Source organism: Micropterus salmoides, unplaced genomic scaffold (genome assembly GCF_014851395.1).
Source record: "Micropterus salmoides isolate LMB-PRFRI ecotype aquatic unplaced genomic scaffold, ASM1485139v1 Ms_hic_scaffold_20, whole genome shotgun sequence".
Classification (NCBI taxonomy): domain Eukaryota; kingdom Metazoa; phylum Chordata; class Actinopteri; order Centrarchiformes; family Centrarchidae; genus Micropterus; species Micropterus salmoides.
The window spans coordinates 22,970,662-22,987,897 of NW_024041151.1; the positions used below are offsets into that span (position 1 = coordinate 22,970,662).

Here is a 17,236-nt window from a genome sequence, read left to right on the forward strand (position 1 = left end):
GAGTGGAAACCCCACTCAAGGGGCTGTGTGAGATTTTGTGTGTAGTGTGTGAATTTCAGCAGGTTAGAAATGTCCCCGTTTCTCCCTCCCTCCTGAAAATTCCAGTCTCAGTTAAAATGAAAGTCTATGCGGCACTGCTGTCACTTTGAAGCAGACGGTTGCCAGCTGTGTGAGTCTGTTTGATTCGTACGTTTTGATGTATATGTTTAACAGAAGATTTTTAGAGGATTTCACAGCTCCTCCGCGCTATAGCGATGTCACCCACACAGCTGTGAACATACCGCCCCACACACAAATGCCAAAATTCTCAGAAGTTCTGAAAATTGCATGAATTTTGAACTGTGATTGTGTAAAAAGTATGAAAGCGATTTTAAAGTTGAATTATTGGCAGAAATTCCCAAGAGTTCTGGATGTTTTTGAAAAAAGTTTGAATTGAGTTTATATTTGAATGTATGAATGAGTGGGATTTCTCATTGACTCCCATTATAACTTCACTTCAAACAAAGTTAATATTTAATAAGTTGAATAATACCCAGAATGTATGGAACATGATGTTTTGTTATTAAGTATCTAACAGTAGCCTATAATGAATTGAAATGGCTTGTCACGAGTTGTTAATAATACTCATTAATTCCCCAAATATGCAAAGAGAGAATGACAGAGGTAGAGCAGGGCTTACAGTGTGACTGTATATATGTAGTATAGTATAAGTATAGTATTTCCAAAATGCTGTTTGGTTTTCAGTCTTGTAGTCCATCAGTTGGAGAAATCTTTGTGATGATTAAATAAAAAAGTACTCCCATAATGTTTTCAACATTGTTCTTTGTGCCCACGGCTGTCGCACAGTAAATTTCCTGAACCGCTTAGGTATGAAATTAAGTTTAGCTAATAACTTTCTTTATCATTAAATTGAGTACACTATAAGCGTTTGATAGCCTTGAACTTTTATCGGAGCTTAAGCTATAAGATCCAGCAGCCTCCAGACAAATCGACACACATCAACCTGAGCGCCTGAACATCGCCTCAGGGAAAAACCGTGCCATCTTTTGAAAAATGCTCACGTCTCTCCTACACCCTCAGTTTGGCTCACTTAAATTATAACTACACTCTACACTTTCTAGGCTTTTTACATGCATGAGAAATTATAATTCAACATGGAATATTATATTTAGTGTGTCACTTGTGTGGCACATACTCACACACACAAGGACAAAAACCATCTCTGGGAATTATCTATTCGGCATGCCTTCAGCATGTGGCAGAGATCAAGGAGGGCCCTCTTGTCAAATCGAAATCTCTCGACGCGCTGATGATCCCTGAACAATAGGACATCCATTCCTGGTCTGAAAACGCTTATGGCCACATCTCTCCGACCACGCTGGAATAGCAAAGCACAAATGTCAAGACCGATTTTGAATGCTGATGTGACTCTGTGACTGGACAAGTTTTGAAGTGTGATTGGCCAATTTACACTGATCTTGCAACTGTAGGGAGTGTTCATCTGCACCATCACCAGTTGTATAAGCTGGTGAATATTTTATCATAAAATTCAAAAAACAGTTGCAAGAAACATTGCATAAAGAGGCGGTTTTTGTGTGTGCAAGTGGTTGAAGCTCACCTCTTTACACGTTGTGCTCTGTAACCGCATCCTATAGTGATGTCACAGTGCAATGACACACTTTAAGTACACTTCTGCATCCTTGCAACAATCTGAGACCTTCAACCACTGGAAGTTAGCAAAAATTTAATTGCTCTTTGAATTTCCTGCAGAGGTCAAATTTGAGGAGAACAATTAGAATTAATAAAATTCCTCGCTGGACTTGTTACAGCTCTTGACTGAAATATGTATCTTGCATGTAAATCTGAGGTCAAACATCAACGTGTGCAGTTCTAGTATCAATATGTCAAACATTAAAAGCCACCAAACATATGTCCAAAGGAATCACCACAGAGAAGAAGCTTGATATTGACTAACAGCCCAAATCTAACCTCCAACATGAACAAAACCTGAACACTGCATAACATCTAGACACACAGCGTATCTGCTACACTAAAGATTTACATACTGTTGCTTCTGTTGCCCATCATCATTGCATTATACAATACCACAATGTCAGAGACCTGCAGAATGTGCTACAGTATGCTTGTAGGCCAGTCAGTACACCTGACCAAGAAAACATGTTTGTGCACAGGCATCCAAAGAGGATGAAATGAGGATAAATGACAATAAAATAGCCTTAACAGAATATTGAAAAGAAAAAGCCTTGGATAACAGCACACAATCTAATATACACTATATCAACAGGGGTGTTATTTCCACGGAAATCTCCTTATTTACTAAAACAGTTTCCTCTTACTGTCCAGCTGGGAAATACACTTCACTTTCTTGCCATATGTTTAATCTGATTCATCTAATCTGGTTTTACAGAGCATTTACAGTGCCGGACTATTTCTCAGGCCAGAGCAATGGCTTCCTGGAGTGCCTGGCAACCTCACAACGACAACAAGACTCTAGGGTGTAATAGCACCCAGTTGAGAAATAGTCTGGCAGATAAACCCTGTATAAGACTGCTACTTGGCAGCTACTGATTTTGTACTGATTAAACAAACAAGGCCAATTTTGCTACCTGCGGACAGAGCCAGGCTAGCTGTTTCCCTCTGTTTCCAATGTTTTTGCTAAGTTAACAGGCTGCTGGCTGTAGCTTCATATTGAACGGACACATGTGAGTGGTCTCGATCTTCTCATCCAACTCTTGGCAAGAAAGTGTTAACAAAATGTCCAATTATTCCTTTAATATTCCACATGATAAAATGCTGATACACTCATCTACGTCACCTTCGTTGGTTGGCGTGCACTCACACCAACACAGGCTTGACAAACTTAAGACTTTTTTTACCTAGATTTTGCCTCAAAGGCCACATTGAGGTTGTTGTGCAGTGCTCAGCTGGTTCAGAGTTTACATACACTGATCAGGACTTATCATTGGAAAGCATTATGGTTGAGCAAACCCAAACTTCCTTTTGCCCCCCTCAGTCCTGAATCAAAATCTACAGCTCTACATGTCAACATATTGATAAAGTCGAGAAAGCTGCTTATTTATCAACTGTGCAACATGAATTTTACATCAAGCAGGGCAAAGAAGGGAAGAACTTTCCTAAAATGTTGACTTACTGACGATATGAACCCAAATTAAAATCTTTCTAAGAAACATTTCTGCCTTTCGACCTGTCTTTCTCTCTCTCTGCCTGTCCATTGACATTTCTCAACAGGTATACAGTGTGACAGTGACTCCTGTTGGTCAAGAGCAGCACTGCACGCTCATCATCACGCAGTCAACACTGATTGAGCCTCACCCGTGCCTAGAAACACACAAACGCATGCTAAACAGCATACACAGAACATACAGCCTGTCTTAATACTCCCTCACACACAGACAGGTATAAACAGTGCCACACACAAATACACAGTACCTCCCTCTGAGAGCATGCAGTGTATACACACACACACACAAACACTGATTCAGTACACAGTGTATTATTCTTGTTCTCAGGGAAAGAACAGGAGGTTATTGGGATTCTCCTCATGCCTCTTCTCGATCCAGCTGCGGCTTCTCTGCTTCCCTTTCCTCTCTCCTTGTCCTGTTCTCTTTGCCTCTCTAGGTGTTTTGTTCTCCTTTTCTGCCTTTATCTTTCCCCTTTCCCCTCACTCCTCTCTCTATAGATCACTCACTCAAAGTAGTAAGGTGAGAGTAAGACTCTCACCTTACTACTTTGTATGTATCTCTGTTTCTGTCCTTCTTTACAGATGTTAAATCTGTGTAGCGACTGTGTGCAGCTACAGCTGCTATCTTAATATCAATAAAGTGACTTCAGGGTTGTCGTTCCCATTGATCGATACGCCATTTCTCCATGTTTTTTTTTTATCCCTCTGGTCTTCAAAATAAAAGCGGTTTGGAACTAAGAAACAATCGGCACATCCATCAACCTGTTTGTTATGCTCATTTTTAATTTGTGCAAAAAAACATGGGAGAAATTGATTTTTTTTTACTTTAAAAACTCTGTGTGCTTAGCCAAGTAGAACAGTTGGCAAACTGGAAAGAGAAGATGTGATAAACAGATGTTTCAACTAGACACTGATGTCACTGTCTACTGTAGACAAAGCGTTCATGTGACCCTGCCACAGCAACACTTGCATGCATCCAGTTCACCAGGAATTCCAGAATAATTAGAGCTGAGGTGTCGAGGGTGTACGTAACCCCAAAGTCATTTGTTCAAGTCCAGGAAGGGGCCCTTGTTGCGTATCAGCCCCCTCTCTGTCATTACAGTGGCTGATAAAAACACTACTGGGGAAAAAACATGCCATCTTTAATGGGCATGATGTATCACAGTTACTGGAGCTCAGTTAATTATGTAATTATGTGATGTCTTCAATATTAATGTGTATAAGGAAGCTGATGCTAACACACACTTTTTCCACATATTTATTTAGTAGACATTTCAAATATTTATCAAGTAGTTATTCAATTTGGAGCAATTGTCCGTGAAACAGAATAACATCAGTAGGGTAATAAGGAAAATATCTGATTTCCTGTCCACAAACAGGCCAATAAACACACAAAGTTCAGCCAGTGCCAACTTTTTTCAGCTGACCAGCTTGTTAACATCTCAAGACTGACCAATATTTCCTGGCTGCTCAGCCAAAGAGGAAATGAACGGACTTCCTGTGACTTATTGATTGTGTAGCTCACAATCTGAGCACACAGTTACACTTTCTCCATTTCCTCTCTGTCTTTCTCGCATCTCCTCTGCCACATTTCCTCTTCCTCCCTTTTTTTCCTCTCACTTTTCATCTCTGGTCATGTATCAACAGTAGCAGGTCACCCATACCTTGGGAGTTAAACTAAAAAAATAAGTAGCTAGTTGCCATTGTCTGTACTGTGTCTTGGCAGCAACAGCCTCACTTCGCATCAGAAGCATAGTGCAGTGACAGAAAAATGACATTTAGAAATCCCATCCCATAGTGACTGGACCATCGCTTGGCTACAACATTCCACGGAAGTAAAAAAGCAGATCAGTTGAGGCTTTAAAAAGTTGCAACCATCCTTAGTGTTGCAAGCATCTAAGATATGCGTTTCTGCCTCGCCCTCACTCTGTGAGACAGAAACTGGACACCGTCTAGTACCAAACAGGCTACACTAGACATCACTTCTTATATTCTTCATGTCTACAGCTATTTATAAATGCTTAGTTTCTGTTTCAAGGTATTTCGTAGAGTCAGAGTATGTGTTTATCTGCATGCAAGTGCTTTATAAGCAGAAACCACCTTAAGGTCCTCTTCTGCTGCAGGCTGTCATTAAGGGGACATAAAGGTGTTATTTCAGGCTTTCGGCGTTCTAGAAGTAAAATTCTCATTCAGTTTCTCCATAGACGATGTTAGGTGACATATTTAGAGCTCTTCCAAGGCTTGGATGGCATGAAAATTGCCCATAAAAATGTAGTATCTGAGTTAGAAAAAAAACATAAGCACAGAAGTTAGCAATGACTCCCAAGCTGCCAAACACCCAATCACTGATCTTAAGCTACAGTTTAGGCTTTGTGGATACCTGAAGAATTCATCCAGCAGGTTAAATCAGCTCACTTTTTGATTTGGAATTTTGTTTTCTGTAACCGCAGAACGTTTGTTATTGAGTAGCTCCTTCATACCAACAGCAATTGAGGCTCATTTCATGCTCACTTTTCTGCCTGCTCTCCTCCTTCACTTGTTTTACTTCCCTGCCATTGCTTATCAGTCCTCTCTCCTCCTCACATCATTGTCTTGTCCCCCTCTCTTTACCTTTCCCCGGCTAGCTTGTTACGTCGACGTACACCACCACAACTGTCTCTCCTCATCACCATCAAATTATGTCTGCCTAATTTTTTATTTTCTCCACCACTCCGGAGCAAAATGTTTTGCTGCAGGCAGGAAGTAATGCATTGAGCTGCTGATCATGTTAAACATGTCCTAGTTCTCTCTCTCTGTGGCTATTTCACACCTGGACGCTCCCCCCTAATATCTCCCCACTCCCAACATTGTACTATACTACAGTCATTAATTGGAAGGAGAGGGAAATCATATTCTCTCTCCAGTAAAAAAAAAAAATAAAAAATGATGTGGGTTCTAGACTGAGCTGCAAACAGTGTGCATGAGTTAATATCTACTGTGCTGCCTGCAGCTGTAGCAATAGCCCTGATTTATAAAACATTAAACTGTGATATTTTCATTTGTCAGGCAACGTAAAACCAAGCTGAAGCACTATAAACAGCTTAAGCACATAGTTGTTTTCAGCATATTTATGTTTCCACAAGTGTTTTCCACACTTTAAAAAATAAAAATTTTAAATAATGGAATTGACAGAAAATGTAAGAGGCGATGAGGAAAAAAATTGTTTCATCAAGTGTGCATGCAGTTTCATCCTAAACCTGCACACTTAACCAGAAGATAATACTTTATTGATGATCAAGGGCACATTTGAGAATTAAGATTTAAGTCTTTGGGGGCAAGTCTGAAGTCACTGAGGCCATTTTTCTTTTTTTAACTGATTTATTGTTCTGGTAGAGTGGGTTGCCCATTAATCGGAAGGTCGGTGGTTCAATCCCCGGCTCCTCCAGGCTGCGTGTCGAAGTATCCTTGAACCCTGAAATGCCTCTGGTGTATGAATGTGTGTGAATGTTAGTTTCTGTGTGAATGGTGAATGCAGATGTAGTGTAAAAGTGCTTTGAGTGGTCGAAAAGACTAGAAAGGCGCTATACAAATACGGAAAAACTCAAGTGAGGTTTGTAAATGGGTAGATTGTCAAATTGTGTACTAGACCACCTCTTATCAGCAATATATTAATTCCCCTTTTGTTTTTCGCTTATCCACCTCAATTCACTTTCCCCTTTACCTCGTCTTCCCTTTCTTATATTTCTATGTCATCTGCTGTTGTTCTGTCTCTGTCCTTCTCTCTCTCCTTCTCCCTGCGGCTTCAGTGTGAATGAGATTTCTTTTGTCCAGTTCACTTCATAACTGCCTTGACAAGTCCCATATTGATTGCGCTTGCTGATTAGAATTGATTTCACTCTGCGCTGTATTTCCCTTTCTGTTTGCTTCTTCCCGGCATGATGAGCACATTTCAGTGTCCATTCATCGAAACACCATTTTTGGATGTTCTGCCACTTGGGAACAAAACAATTGTGTAACACACACACACACACACACACACACACGCAAATGAAGCAAGATTCAGAGGAGTTCATTGAAATATGATCGGTAAGGTTTATTGTGTTTTCTGATTGTTTTTCCAGAGACTAAGACCTCCCCCATACCGTCCTCCAACGCACCACAAAAGGCTGAACCTCCAGTGGGCAGAGCTGCCAGGCTCCTCACATTTTTCTCTCCTTTGCTGTTAGGAATGCTGCTGCTGTTCATGTGGTGAGCGAACACACACACACACACTTCATGTAATGAGTCTGCAACCCCTCATCTTTGAATTGATTATGAAGTCAGTCATTCAGACATGTATTGACAGGTCGATGCATGTGTATTGATGTCGAGCGCATTTAGAAAAGTGCAACAATTATTGGGTGAGTTTGTTTTATGACCCAACAGGGATTTTTTCTTCATATTTTTCTGCAGGACCCCTGAAGGTAAATCATGTTGTAATAGTACGTGTCTTTCGAAGATGTAGATGTTGAACAATGAACGCTTAGAAAGCTGAATGTTATTGGATCGCAACAAAGCTTTCTGTAAAGGTGTACAAACAGAAAATATGTTTTTTGCATCCTGTTTAATCAAAAGAGGAACACTGACAAACATAATAACACTTTAACCCAATAGTTTTTTTTCTGTTATGACCCCCCCTCAGAAGCCGAAAATGTTATTGCCACCACCAGAGAATGAATTCTTATCAATCATTAAGAATATTGGGGAGCAGTAAATAAAAGACGAGCCCTGAGGTAGATTGAAATAAAAAAAATTAATCAGGTTAATCAGGTTAGCACTATAGCATCAGCAAACTCTTTTTTATTTCCCTACATAAACCATGTTCAATCAACTTAGTTCCACTCCATATTTTCCCCCTGGTCATCCCCCTCCCTGCAGTGGCTCTATGTAAATGTAAATACATACACCAAAGGCAGTGCTACTTTGTATTTCTACTAGGGCTGAAACGATTCATCGATTAAATCGATTAATTTGATTACTAAAATGCATCAACGCAAATTCTTTGCATCGAGGCTTCGTTTAATCCATATAACTATATAGCACAGTGTTTCGCACGGACATTTATTACTGTCGCACATCACGCTTACCTGTGTGAACACGATGTGATTATGATGCCGCTGTTTGCAAAGTGGAGGAAGAGAGAGAAAATAGCGAGGGACAAAGAAGACATTTAACTGAAATCATGATTGATTGTTGAGTTGAAGGCTAGCCAAAGTAAGCTGCAGTCCTCAGCTGAAAATGTACAAATGTGCGTTTGTTGTTGTCCTTGGGTTCTTCTTGGGCTAAAAATAAAAAAAGCTACTGCAAAAAGGTGCGTCTTAAGCAGAGATTTAAACGTTTGAAGGGTCTGTGCAGCATTAATATGCATGGGGAGGTTGTTCCATAGGATGGGGGCACCCACTGCAAAGGCTCTATCGCCCTTATTTTTAAGCTTTGATCTCGGGACATCCAAGAGCAGCTGATTTGTTGACCTCAGTGTTCTGACTGGAGAATGGTGGCTTAAGAGATCAGCCAGATAAGATGGCGCCAGACCATTTAAGGCCTTAAAAACAAGCAATAAAATCTTAAAATCTTAAAATCTATCCTATAACGGACAGGTAGCCAGTGGAGGGAGGCCAAGACAGGCGTTATGTGTTCAGGTTTTTTTGTTTTTGTTAAAAGGCGAGCAGCTGCCTTTTGGACTAACTGGAGGCAATTTAAAGATTTCTGATGTAGACCTATGTATAATGAATTACAATAATGACTTTTTCAAGGTCTTTGGGAGGAAGATGGGCCTTTATTTTAGCTCGAAGTCTTAACTGGAAGAAGCTGGTCTTGACGACTGCACTGATTTACTTATTGAACGGGAATAAGGTGTCAAAAATAACACCAAGATTTTTAACAGAGGATCAATTTTCAAAGTGCCAAGAGGGTCACCCAGTGCGTCTAAACGTCCACACGTGATGATCTTTGTGTTTTTATTTTCATTCATTTACCTCCTTTAAGCAGTCTAACAATGGCTTCACAGACTCTTTGGTTATGGATTTCATAGGCAAGTAGATTTGGACATCATCAGCAAAACAGTGATAGGAGATGCTATGTTTCTGGAAAATGGAACCCAGTGGCAGCATATACAGTGAGAAGAGGATAGGGCCCAGATTAGAGCCTTTAGGGACCCCGCAGGTGAGAGGAGCAGCTGACAAAAAGTGTTCAGCTTAATGAACAGAGAAGCTCCTATCAGTCAGGTATGACTGAAACCATTTCAAGACAATACCTTTGATACCTACACAGTGTTCAAGGCGAGATTGGCTATATAGGCGTGCTGTTTCTGTACTATGACGTGGTTTAAAGCCAGACTGGAACTTCTCCTGGATGCCATGGTTGTCGAGGAATGTTTGTAGATGCCTAATTTGTGCTTCTGTCTCCTCTCTCCAGATGTATATGTCTTATTCGTGAAGAGAGCAGGAGGAAGACGAGGAGGAGGAGGAGGAGGAGGAGGAGGAGCCTGGTCATTTTTCTATTTTGCACATGTTTCAAGGATACAGTGCATTGATCATTTCTGTCCATCACACAGTTACACACCAAGATTACTTAGACGTGAAATCAGACGATGATAATGCGATTCCGCATTTTTAGATTAATGGCGCCAAAAGATATTCGTCAGGAGAACTTTTGAAAGCGGCATCACCCTCATCAACAGCAGCGGCAACAACCACAACAGCAGCAGTGATATCAGCATAAACAGTCATATTACCCCCTGGTGGCTTTGACGGGCCACAGCAGACTTTGTTTGGCAGACAACAGTTTGGTTTGGGAATCTCATCTTAAGAGCAAGAAAACCAACTCCTCGAACAACAAAATCAATCTCCTCATTACCTTTGTGATCTTGTTTTTATTGATCAATTGATTGTCTTGATTTTCACTTTCTTCAGATATTGCAGCACTGTACATACAAACACACACGCACACACACACATAGAGCATTTGTGTGTTTGCGTGTATAGTTAGCGTAGCACTCCCCATACAGCTAAATCATCATGCCAAAGACTCGACTTCACCCCCAACAAGTGATTCCCAAACAATTCACTGAGCTTCCTGAAGCCTGTGTCTGCCTTCGTCGTGGGTTAAAAATCCCAGAAAAGTTGTGTATGTGTGTGTCAGTGTGTGTGTCAGCGCGCGCATGTGTGTGTATAACACCTGATTGGTACCGACTCAAACGGTATACAAATGAAACTTTAGACAAATCTGAGGAACCCTGCGGCTGCTGTTTGTGTAAACCTACCATATAACAAAGAAGTCACAAAATCACCCAATTAGACTCTGAATCTGTCAACTCCAGCGACTGAGTCAAACTGACGGAGCGAGCCGTTTTACCATATGAGGACTAACACTTTGAAGAATTCAGTAACGGTAGTCTGGCTTATTTAGACAATTAGCTTTACACTCTGCTTTCAGCGAACGGCAAGGACGACCTGGATTGTAAAAAAAATTTTAAAAAATAATAATAATAAAGTGGATTTGAGACTGAACAATTCTTTGTCCACCCATTTGTTTTGGTTTTACTTTGTACTGACGACGACAGAGTTGGTTATTGAAGCATTGGTACGATTGTTGGTTTTCCATTCTGCTCTGTGCTGTAAAATACAAACAAAACACAAAACTGTTTGCTTTCTGACGCCTTTAAAAACCATACAAAAAAATGTCTTTTTGCAGTTTACATTTCAATAGCCAATATCACCAGTTAATATTATGTTATTCAAAGGAATATTGATGTGTTTTATTGTATTTTTTTATTTTATGGACAAATAATAAAAACACATAGAGGATTTTAGTTGGGTTTTTTTTTCTTCCAGACATTCATAATGGCTTAATTCTCCTTGATCCTATTTTGTAAACTATGATATGTAACTTTAACATTGAACAAAAAGTTTATTATTTAATAATAATGTATGTATTAGCAGTAGAATGTCGTAACCTGTACCTGGGGTCTTTTTTATAGATGTATATACAATGACAGGTTTCAACCATTAAATGTGACCATTTCACAATGAATGATGATGCGCTGGCCTCATACTCATTTTGCTTTTCCAACTGATACACTGAGAACACAATACTTCATGGTCATCTCTTCTTCCCACACTTCTAGATTATTTTCTCCTAAAAAAAAATTCCAATGAGGTGAGGTGTCAACGGAGGGGCAGAAACGCATTCTTTCTTTAACTACCATTAACACACGTGCAATACATTTCAGTAAAATAACAGTCATCATGCATTTCTTACTTCCCACGTTATGCCATAAAGAAACACTGCTTCACTTCAAGTCTGCCAAAATCAATACTTGTGACCTTGCAGAGAAGGTTTTTCTCAGTTTGGCTCAGTGGGAGAAGTAGCTACAGATGAGCTATATCACCACTGCATATTTTCATGACACTTAACATGGATCCATAGTTGGTATTTCGACACAGGGAATGGATTTGTGTCCATTCTTTATAATGATCTCATTATGCCTCTTAAAAAATTAAATATGTCAGTTGTACCATGTAGTGCACACAGATGCTACCGGAGGACACTGATTTGAGCTTTAAGTGTTAAAGTCAGTTTCCTGCTTAATAAAAAACAAGATTAAGCTCTGTGAGGGTGTACTTAAGCTTTGAGCTAAATGCTAACATCAGCATGCTAGCATTCTCACAACGACATGCTGACATTTGCTAACATTTCCTTTTTTGTACTAAAAGTATGGCTGAGGCTAATGGGAATTTTTTACTTTTTTTTCCCGTTTGCAGGAATTTACCCTTGTATAGCGCAATCACTGGGTCAAAATTTTGATCTGAAAATGGCACCAGAGAAGTCAAAGTAATCACAATTCATCCTCTTGGAAATACAAATGTGTGTAACAAATTTCACACCAAATCCAATGAATACTTGTTGAGATGTTTCAATAACAGCTAAACATGTCAACCTGCTGGAGTCATGAGAGGAAATCCCTTGCTAGATCACCAAACTCAGCAGGTTCAATTGTCTTAGAACCATGCATGTCTGTGGAAAAATGTGTGCCAATCTATCAGTAGATGTTGTTCAGATGTTACACTGAATAAGTGTAAAACTTTGACCTGCGTGATTACATAACCACAAAAGGTGTGCGATTTAAGCAGAAAAAGTGTGCTTTGAGTGTGAGACTTTCCTCTCAGTTTGCACTGCAGTCTGTTCATTATCTCCGGCCACACCGAGCTCTCGCATGTGCCCCTAAAACAGATAAGTAGGAACCACAAAAAGTAATTTATGGGCAGTGAGCGGGTAACGTTGAAGACAACAACCTACTGTAGCCCCCCCTCCAGGCCCCGCCACTAATAGTTCAAAACATATCCGGTCTCGCCCCCGGTGCACCGACAGAAATGCCGGTGGGCCGGTCGCTCTGTGACAGAGACAGTTACTGTAACGTTACGTGTCGTCAGCAGCTGAAGCGATAAGACAGAAGAGAACAGGGAAAAGATAAAGAAGGTTTGGCTTTGGATCGCTGGCCAGTTGACATTAGCTGTACTGCTGCCTTTTGTTTTTCAGCTTTTCATAAAGCTATAAAGTGATGTCAGTCACCTCTCATCAACCGACCAATCACATTAGACATTAGAAAAAATTTGACGTGCTGCAGATAATATGATAATGTGATTATTGACAAGCATTAACAAATTAGAGACCGATGTAGAGCCTTTTGCTTGCACAAGGATTAAATAAATAAATACAAACCCATAGAAATGAAACAGTTGTAACTGGATTTAATATTGAACTAGTGATAAAATGGTATACTATTATATGAAATTAGAATGAATATAGCAATTAATATATTAACATTATACTAACAGTATACTATTAACTGAACAATATTCTTTTTATTTAATGTTGTAATTAGAGCCCGACCGATATTGGTTTTTGGGGGCTGATGCCGATATTAAACTGAAAAAGAGCTGATTTATGAGCCGATATTTTGATTTTAAGAATGATTTGGATAGTAGACCTCTTTACTGTATAAACTACACTTAGAACAGGCTAATATTGAAAGCTGGTATGTATGTGGGCTATAAAACCTTTTCCTAAATGGATTATGTTAATAAAATCGATTACAGTCTCAAAAAGTGAACATGTAAACAATTGCACATCAATAAATATTTGCTACTGGAAGGTGCAACATTTTCAGCCATCTGTAAACAAAGAGAGTGAGAGAGAATTAGCATGTGTATTTCACTTTACACATGATCTGCCAAAATTTCAATGTAGCACATTCATGTAGTTCATCCCTTTACCAGCACTCTTTAATTGTAACCAAAGCTACGTGAAAGCTGCTGTTGAATGAATCTAATACAACATGACTCTCTGCAACGAGGACCTGCAACTTTGAGATTTTATTTAACTAACGTTATAACTATAACCAGAGCCGTTACGGCTCTGACTACAGCGTTTCACATCTACAACGTCACAAAAAGAGGAGCTACAAGAAGCTGTGTTAGATTCTTGTTCAGCTCACGTTACTTTACATGTCCGCTCTGGTTTAATCATTTCAGACACGCCAACTACCTGCAGACAGGCGGCTCGCAGATATATTTAGAATAAGTCAGAAACTATAACGTAGACTCACTGTATTCCGGACACTTGACCTTTTCCCGCAAATTCTATAGTAAGTAGGAATTTTCAGCTGTCCGGAACACCGTGAGTCCTCATGGTAATCTGGACAGTGCGTCTCCTGGCAGTTTTTTCAAGATTTCTCCAAAATGATTAGTCCAAAATGTGTCAATCAAACTTCCATCTAACATCGGCCGGCCGATATATCGATCCGCCTCTAGTTATAATATTATACTAATACACTCATTAACAGTAGTTCCTCCTCGAGGTTGTGATAGAGCCTCTGCTGTGTTGTTCTGTTTTACATCTGTTTTACTAAAGTTATTGTTATAAATGTTGTTTACTGTTTAACTTCGTTCAAGTTCAGAAAAACACATTTCAAAATGTCAGTATTTTGTGCATTTTCCTTGACAATCAAGCAAGTAGACTCAGTACCATTTGTTCCATTATAATCGAATCGCAAATCGCAATATTGTCCACAATAATCGCAATATGACTTTTTCTCCAAATCATGCAGCCCTAGATCAAAGTAATGAAAATTCAGTGTACAGAGAGAGTTGAAGATAGCACGAGAAACACAAGCGTTATCCGAACAACGGTCGACCTGTAAACTGTGAATGTTTGCAACAGACTCTTCTGGCAATCATTTTACCCTTTTATTTTCTCTATCAAATAAGTTTGACAAAAGTGGGGTTTTGATTGTGTTCGGTAGCCCATCTGACATCGCCATGTTAAATTGGCAAGAACATGTCATTATACCTGATGGAAATGATGGCCAAACCTACAAAAATAAGATTCAAATTGTAATAAACCAGAATAATCCTTTAACCATACAGATATTGGAGAAACAACCAACAGAAAAGTGTTGCCTGTGAACATAGACAGATAAATACAATATCAACATTCAGCCTGATACATTCAAGGAAATATCAACATAAGGTGGCACTGACATATGAAGGGAGATATTGTTGGTCAAAATTCCCATTTTGACCTTTAGCTCTCACTCTCTGTGCCTGTCTCTCTCTTTAATATGTCTCACTGTCTCTCTTCCCTCTCTTTCTTTCAATATTCTGACAAGTTCTGGCAGGCTGATCTGGAGACCGAGGACAAATCAATACACCATCTAACAGCTGTCAGCTGGAGTCCTCTTTGAGTGTGTGTGAAGACAAGAGTGTATCTGCTGCTGTGGGTATTGCATTCATTAGTCTTTCCTTCCTCCCTTCTTCCCTTGCTCATACTGGCCTGTCCTATCTTTTAATAAATGGGGGTGTTGATGAGAACTCAATTAATATTTACAATGACAGAGATGGAAGGGAACAAGGACAGTAAAGAAGCCGCAAGACTTATCTTGTCCTTCTTGTTATTTGTGTTCTAAACAGTCAGAGAAAATCATATTTCTTTCTTTTTTAATGAATAAGAGTTCATAAATCGCATTACTGAACTTTTCAGCTGATATTTCAACTGAATTTTAATTAAACGGCAATTGAAACTTTGTCTGAACTGTAATGTGAGCCACATTAACCTCAGGTATATAGGAAAGAGCGTGTGTGTGCGTGTGCGTGTGTGTGTGTGTGTGTGTGTGTGTGTGTGTGTGTGTGTGTGTGAGAGAGATGTGGAGACACCATCCACAGCCTGTCAGTTCCAACAGCCTTGCTCTGCTCTAATGACTAGTTTGACCTTTCACTGATAACTAGATGAATGACACGATCTCTCCTTCCCTCTCAATTGGGCTTCTGGCTCTCGCCTCTTTAAACACTCAACGTATTTCCTCTCTGTCTTTGCTATATGACTTTCTATACCTCTCTGTTTTACAATTCCTCTCTCTCACATGGTATTTTAACTTCTTTTTCTTGCTACCAATTTACAGCACCTACATGCATTTTTTTTCCAACAAACTTCTCATCCCTATTGCATTCTCCTGGGCAATATTTCACCAGTGTATTTTTCACACAGATGAATGTGGCACATTCGGGACACTGGTGCTTTTGCATTTGGCAGCGATGTGTTGTTTACTTTTCAGAAAATCTGTGTTCCGCCATACATACTAAGGAGGAAGTGTTCTCAATCTTCTAATAAGGGAACCTGTTTGAATATTAGCGTACACTCAGTCACCAATTTATTGGGTACACCTGTAACAACACCGGAACCATATATTCTACTTTTACAAAGAAACTGATATTCTAATGTAGCCTACCACTACTAAGCTTTGACTGACACTGTCAGAGAGGTTTACATTTACAAACATGAGGGGGCATGAATATTTGAATATAATGCTATTCAATCTAATGCACTCCAGTACAGACACATATTCTACCTTTACGAAGCTTATTATGGCCATGGTGTTAACTAATATTATACTATATGTTTATTACTGAAGTCATAGTTAGTGGTTGTGTTTTACTGGACTGCTGTGCCTTATAAAGTGGCCAGAAAGTGAAAACAAACCATTCATTTTTGTAACAAATGCTAAACAAAAGCACACTTTTAAAGTCTTGCAACTTTTGCAACCTATCAAGTTCAAAACTTTGTACCTTTTTGATTGATTTTACACTGAGTTTGGCCACTGGAGGGCAGAAGAGACAGACTCCTTCATGTGCACTGTCTATGGTGCTGAACGATTCAAACGCAGCCTCTATCTCTGTGCCTCTCTCCATGGTACTAAATAATTTAGACGCATGGTTCATATCTTTCATATCTCCTCTGTCTATGCTGGATGGCCCAGTCCCCATTGTTCTGCCTTTTGCCGGGAGCAAGCAGAATATCAGTATGTCAAATAATTGCATTACAAACTGTTTGTTAGTCAACACTTACGTTTTTAAGTATATGAGGCAAACCCAAAATCTCATTCTCTTCTTTTTGTAAGGCCTGCTACTTGTTGAATAAAAATATGTTGTGTCACATGTTTAGAGACTTGCTTGGCCAGATGGTTAAACTGATGATACACGGAGCAATTTTTAGAGCAATTGTGCTGGGCAAAGTTGCCGTCAGTGGTAATGAGCAAAGATTACTACCTTAATCCCCTTCCCCCACCACTCCGCCACCTGCCCCTCGCTGCCGCTATCCGTTCAAAACATAGTCGGACTTGCCACCAGCAAGATTGCCTAGCAACATTGTTTGAAAAGTTGCCCCGTGTATCATCAGCTTTACAATCCCGATGATCTTTGCCTCTCATATCAGCCAAATGCTATCAGAGCTGGAAACAAACAAAGGACTCAATAGCACAACTCAAACTACAGAACAGGTAGAATAAAAAAAAATAGTGATCAGTCCAAGAAGGCCAAGGTATCCTAAATTTGCCTAGGCAGGGTCTAAGTACACAGAAGGGCAACCGGTTAGAAAAGGCAAAAGACAAGGGGAGCACAAGGACTAAATACACGAGGGAGGAAGGGTAATGAGGGACAGGTC

The 17,236-nt window shown here is 39.7% G+C and overlaps 1 protein-coding gene across 4 annotated transcripts in view; it reads left to right on the top strand.

The window, feature by feature from the left end:
- The window catches only part of cntfr (ciliary neurotrophic factor receptor), a 254,053-nt gene extending 242,777 nt beyond the window's left edge, over positions 1-11,276 (top strand). For all 4 annotated transcript variants that reach the window (XM_038733847.1, XM_038733844.1, XM_038733845.1 and 1 more), the window contains exons 10-11: positions 7,324-7,450; positions 9,656-11,276. In XM_038733847.1, the coding sequence (XP_038589775.1) occupies positions 7,324-7,450; position 9,656 (128 nt within the window). In that variant the 3' untranslated portion in view covers positions 9,657-11,276. The remainder of the gene's footprint in view (positions 1-7,323; positions 7,451-9,655) is intronic.
- The last annotated feature ends 5,960 nt before the right edge of the window (positions 11,277-17,236 follow it).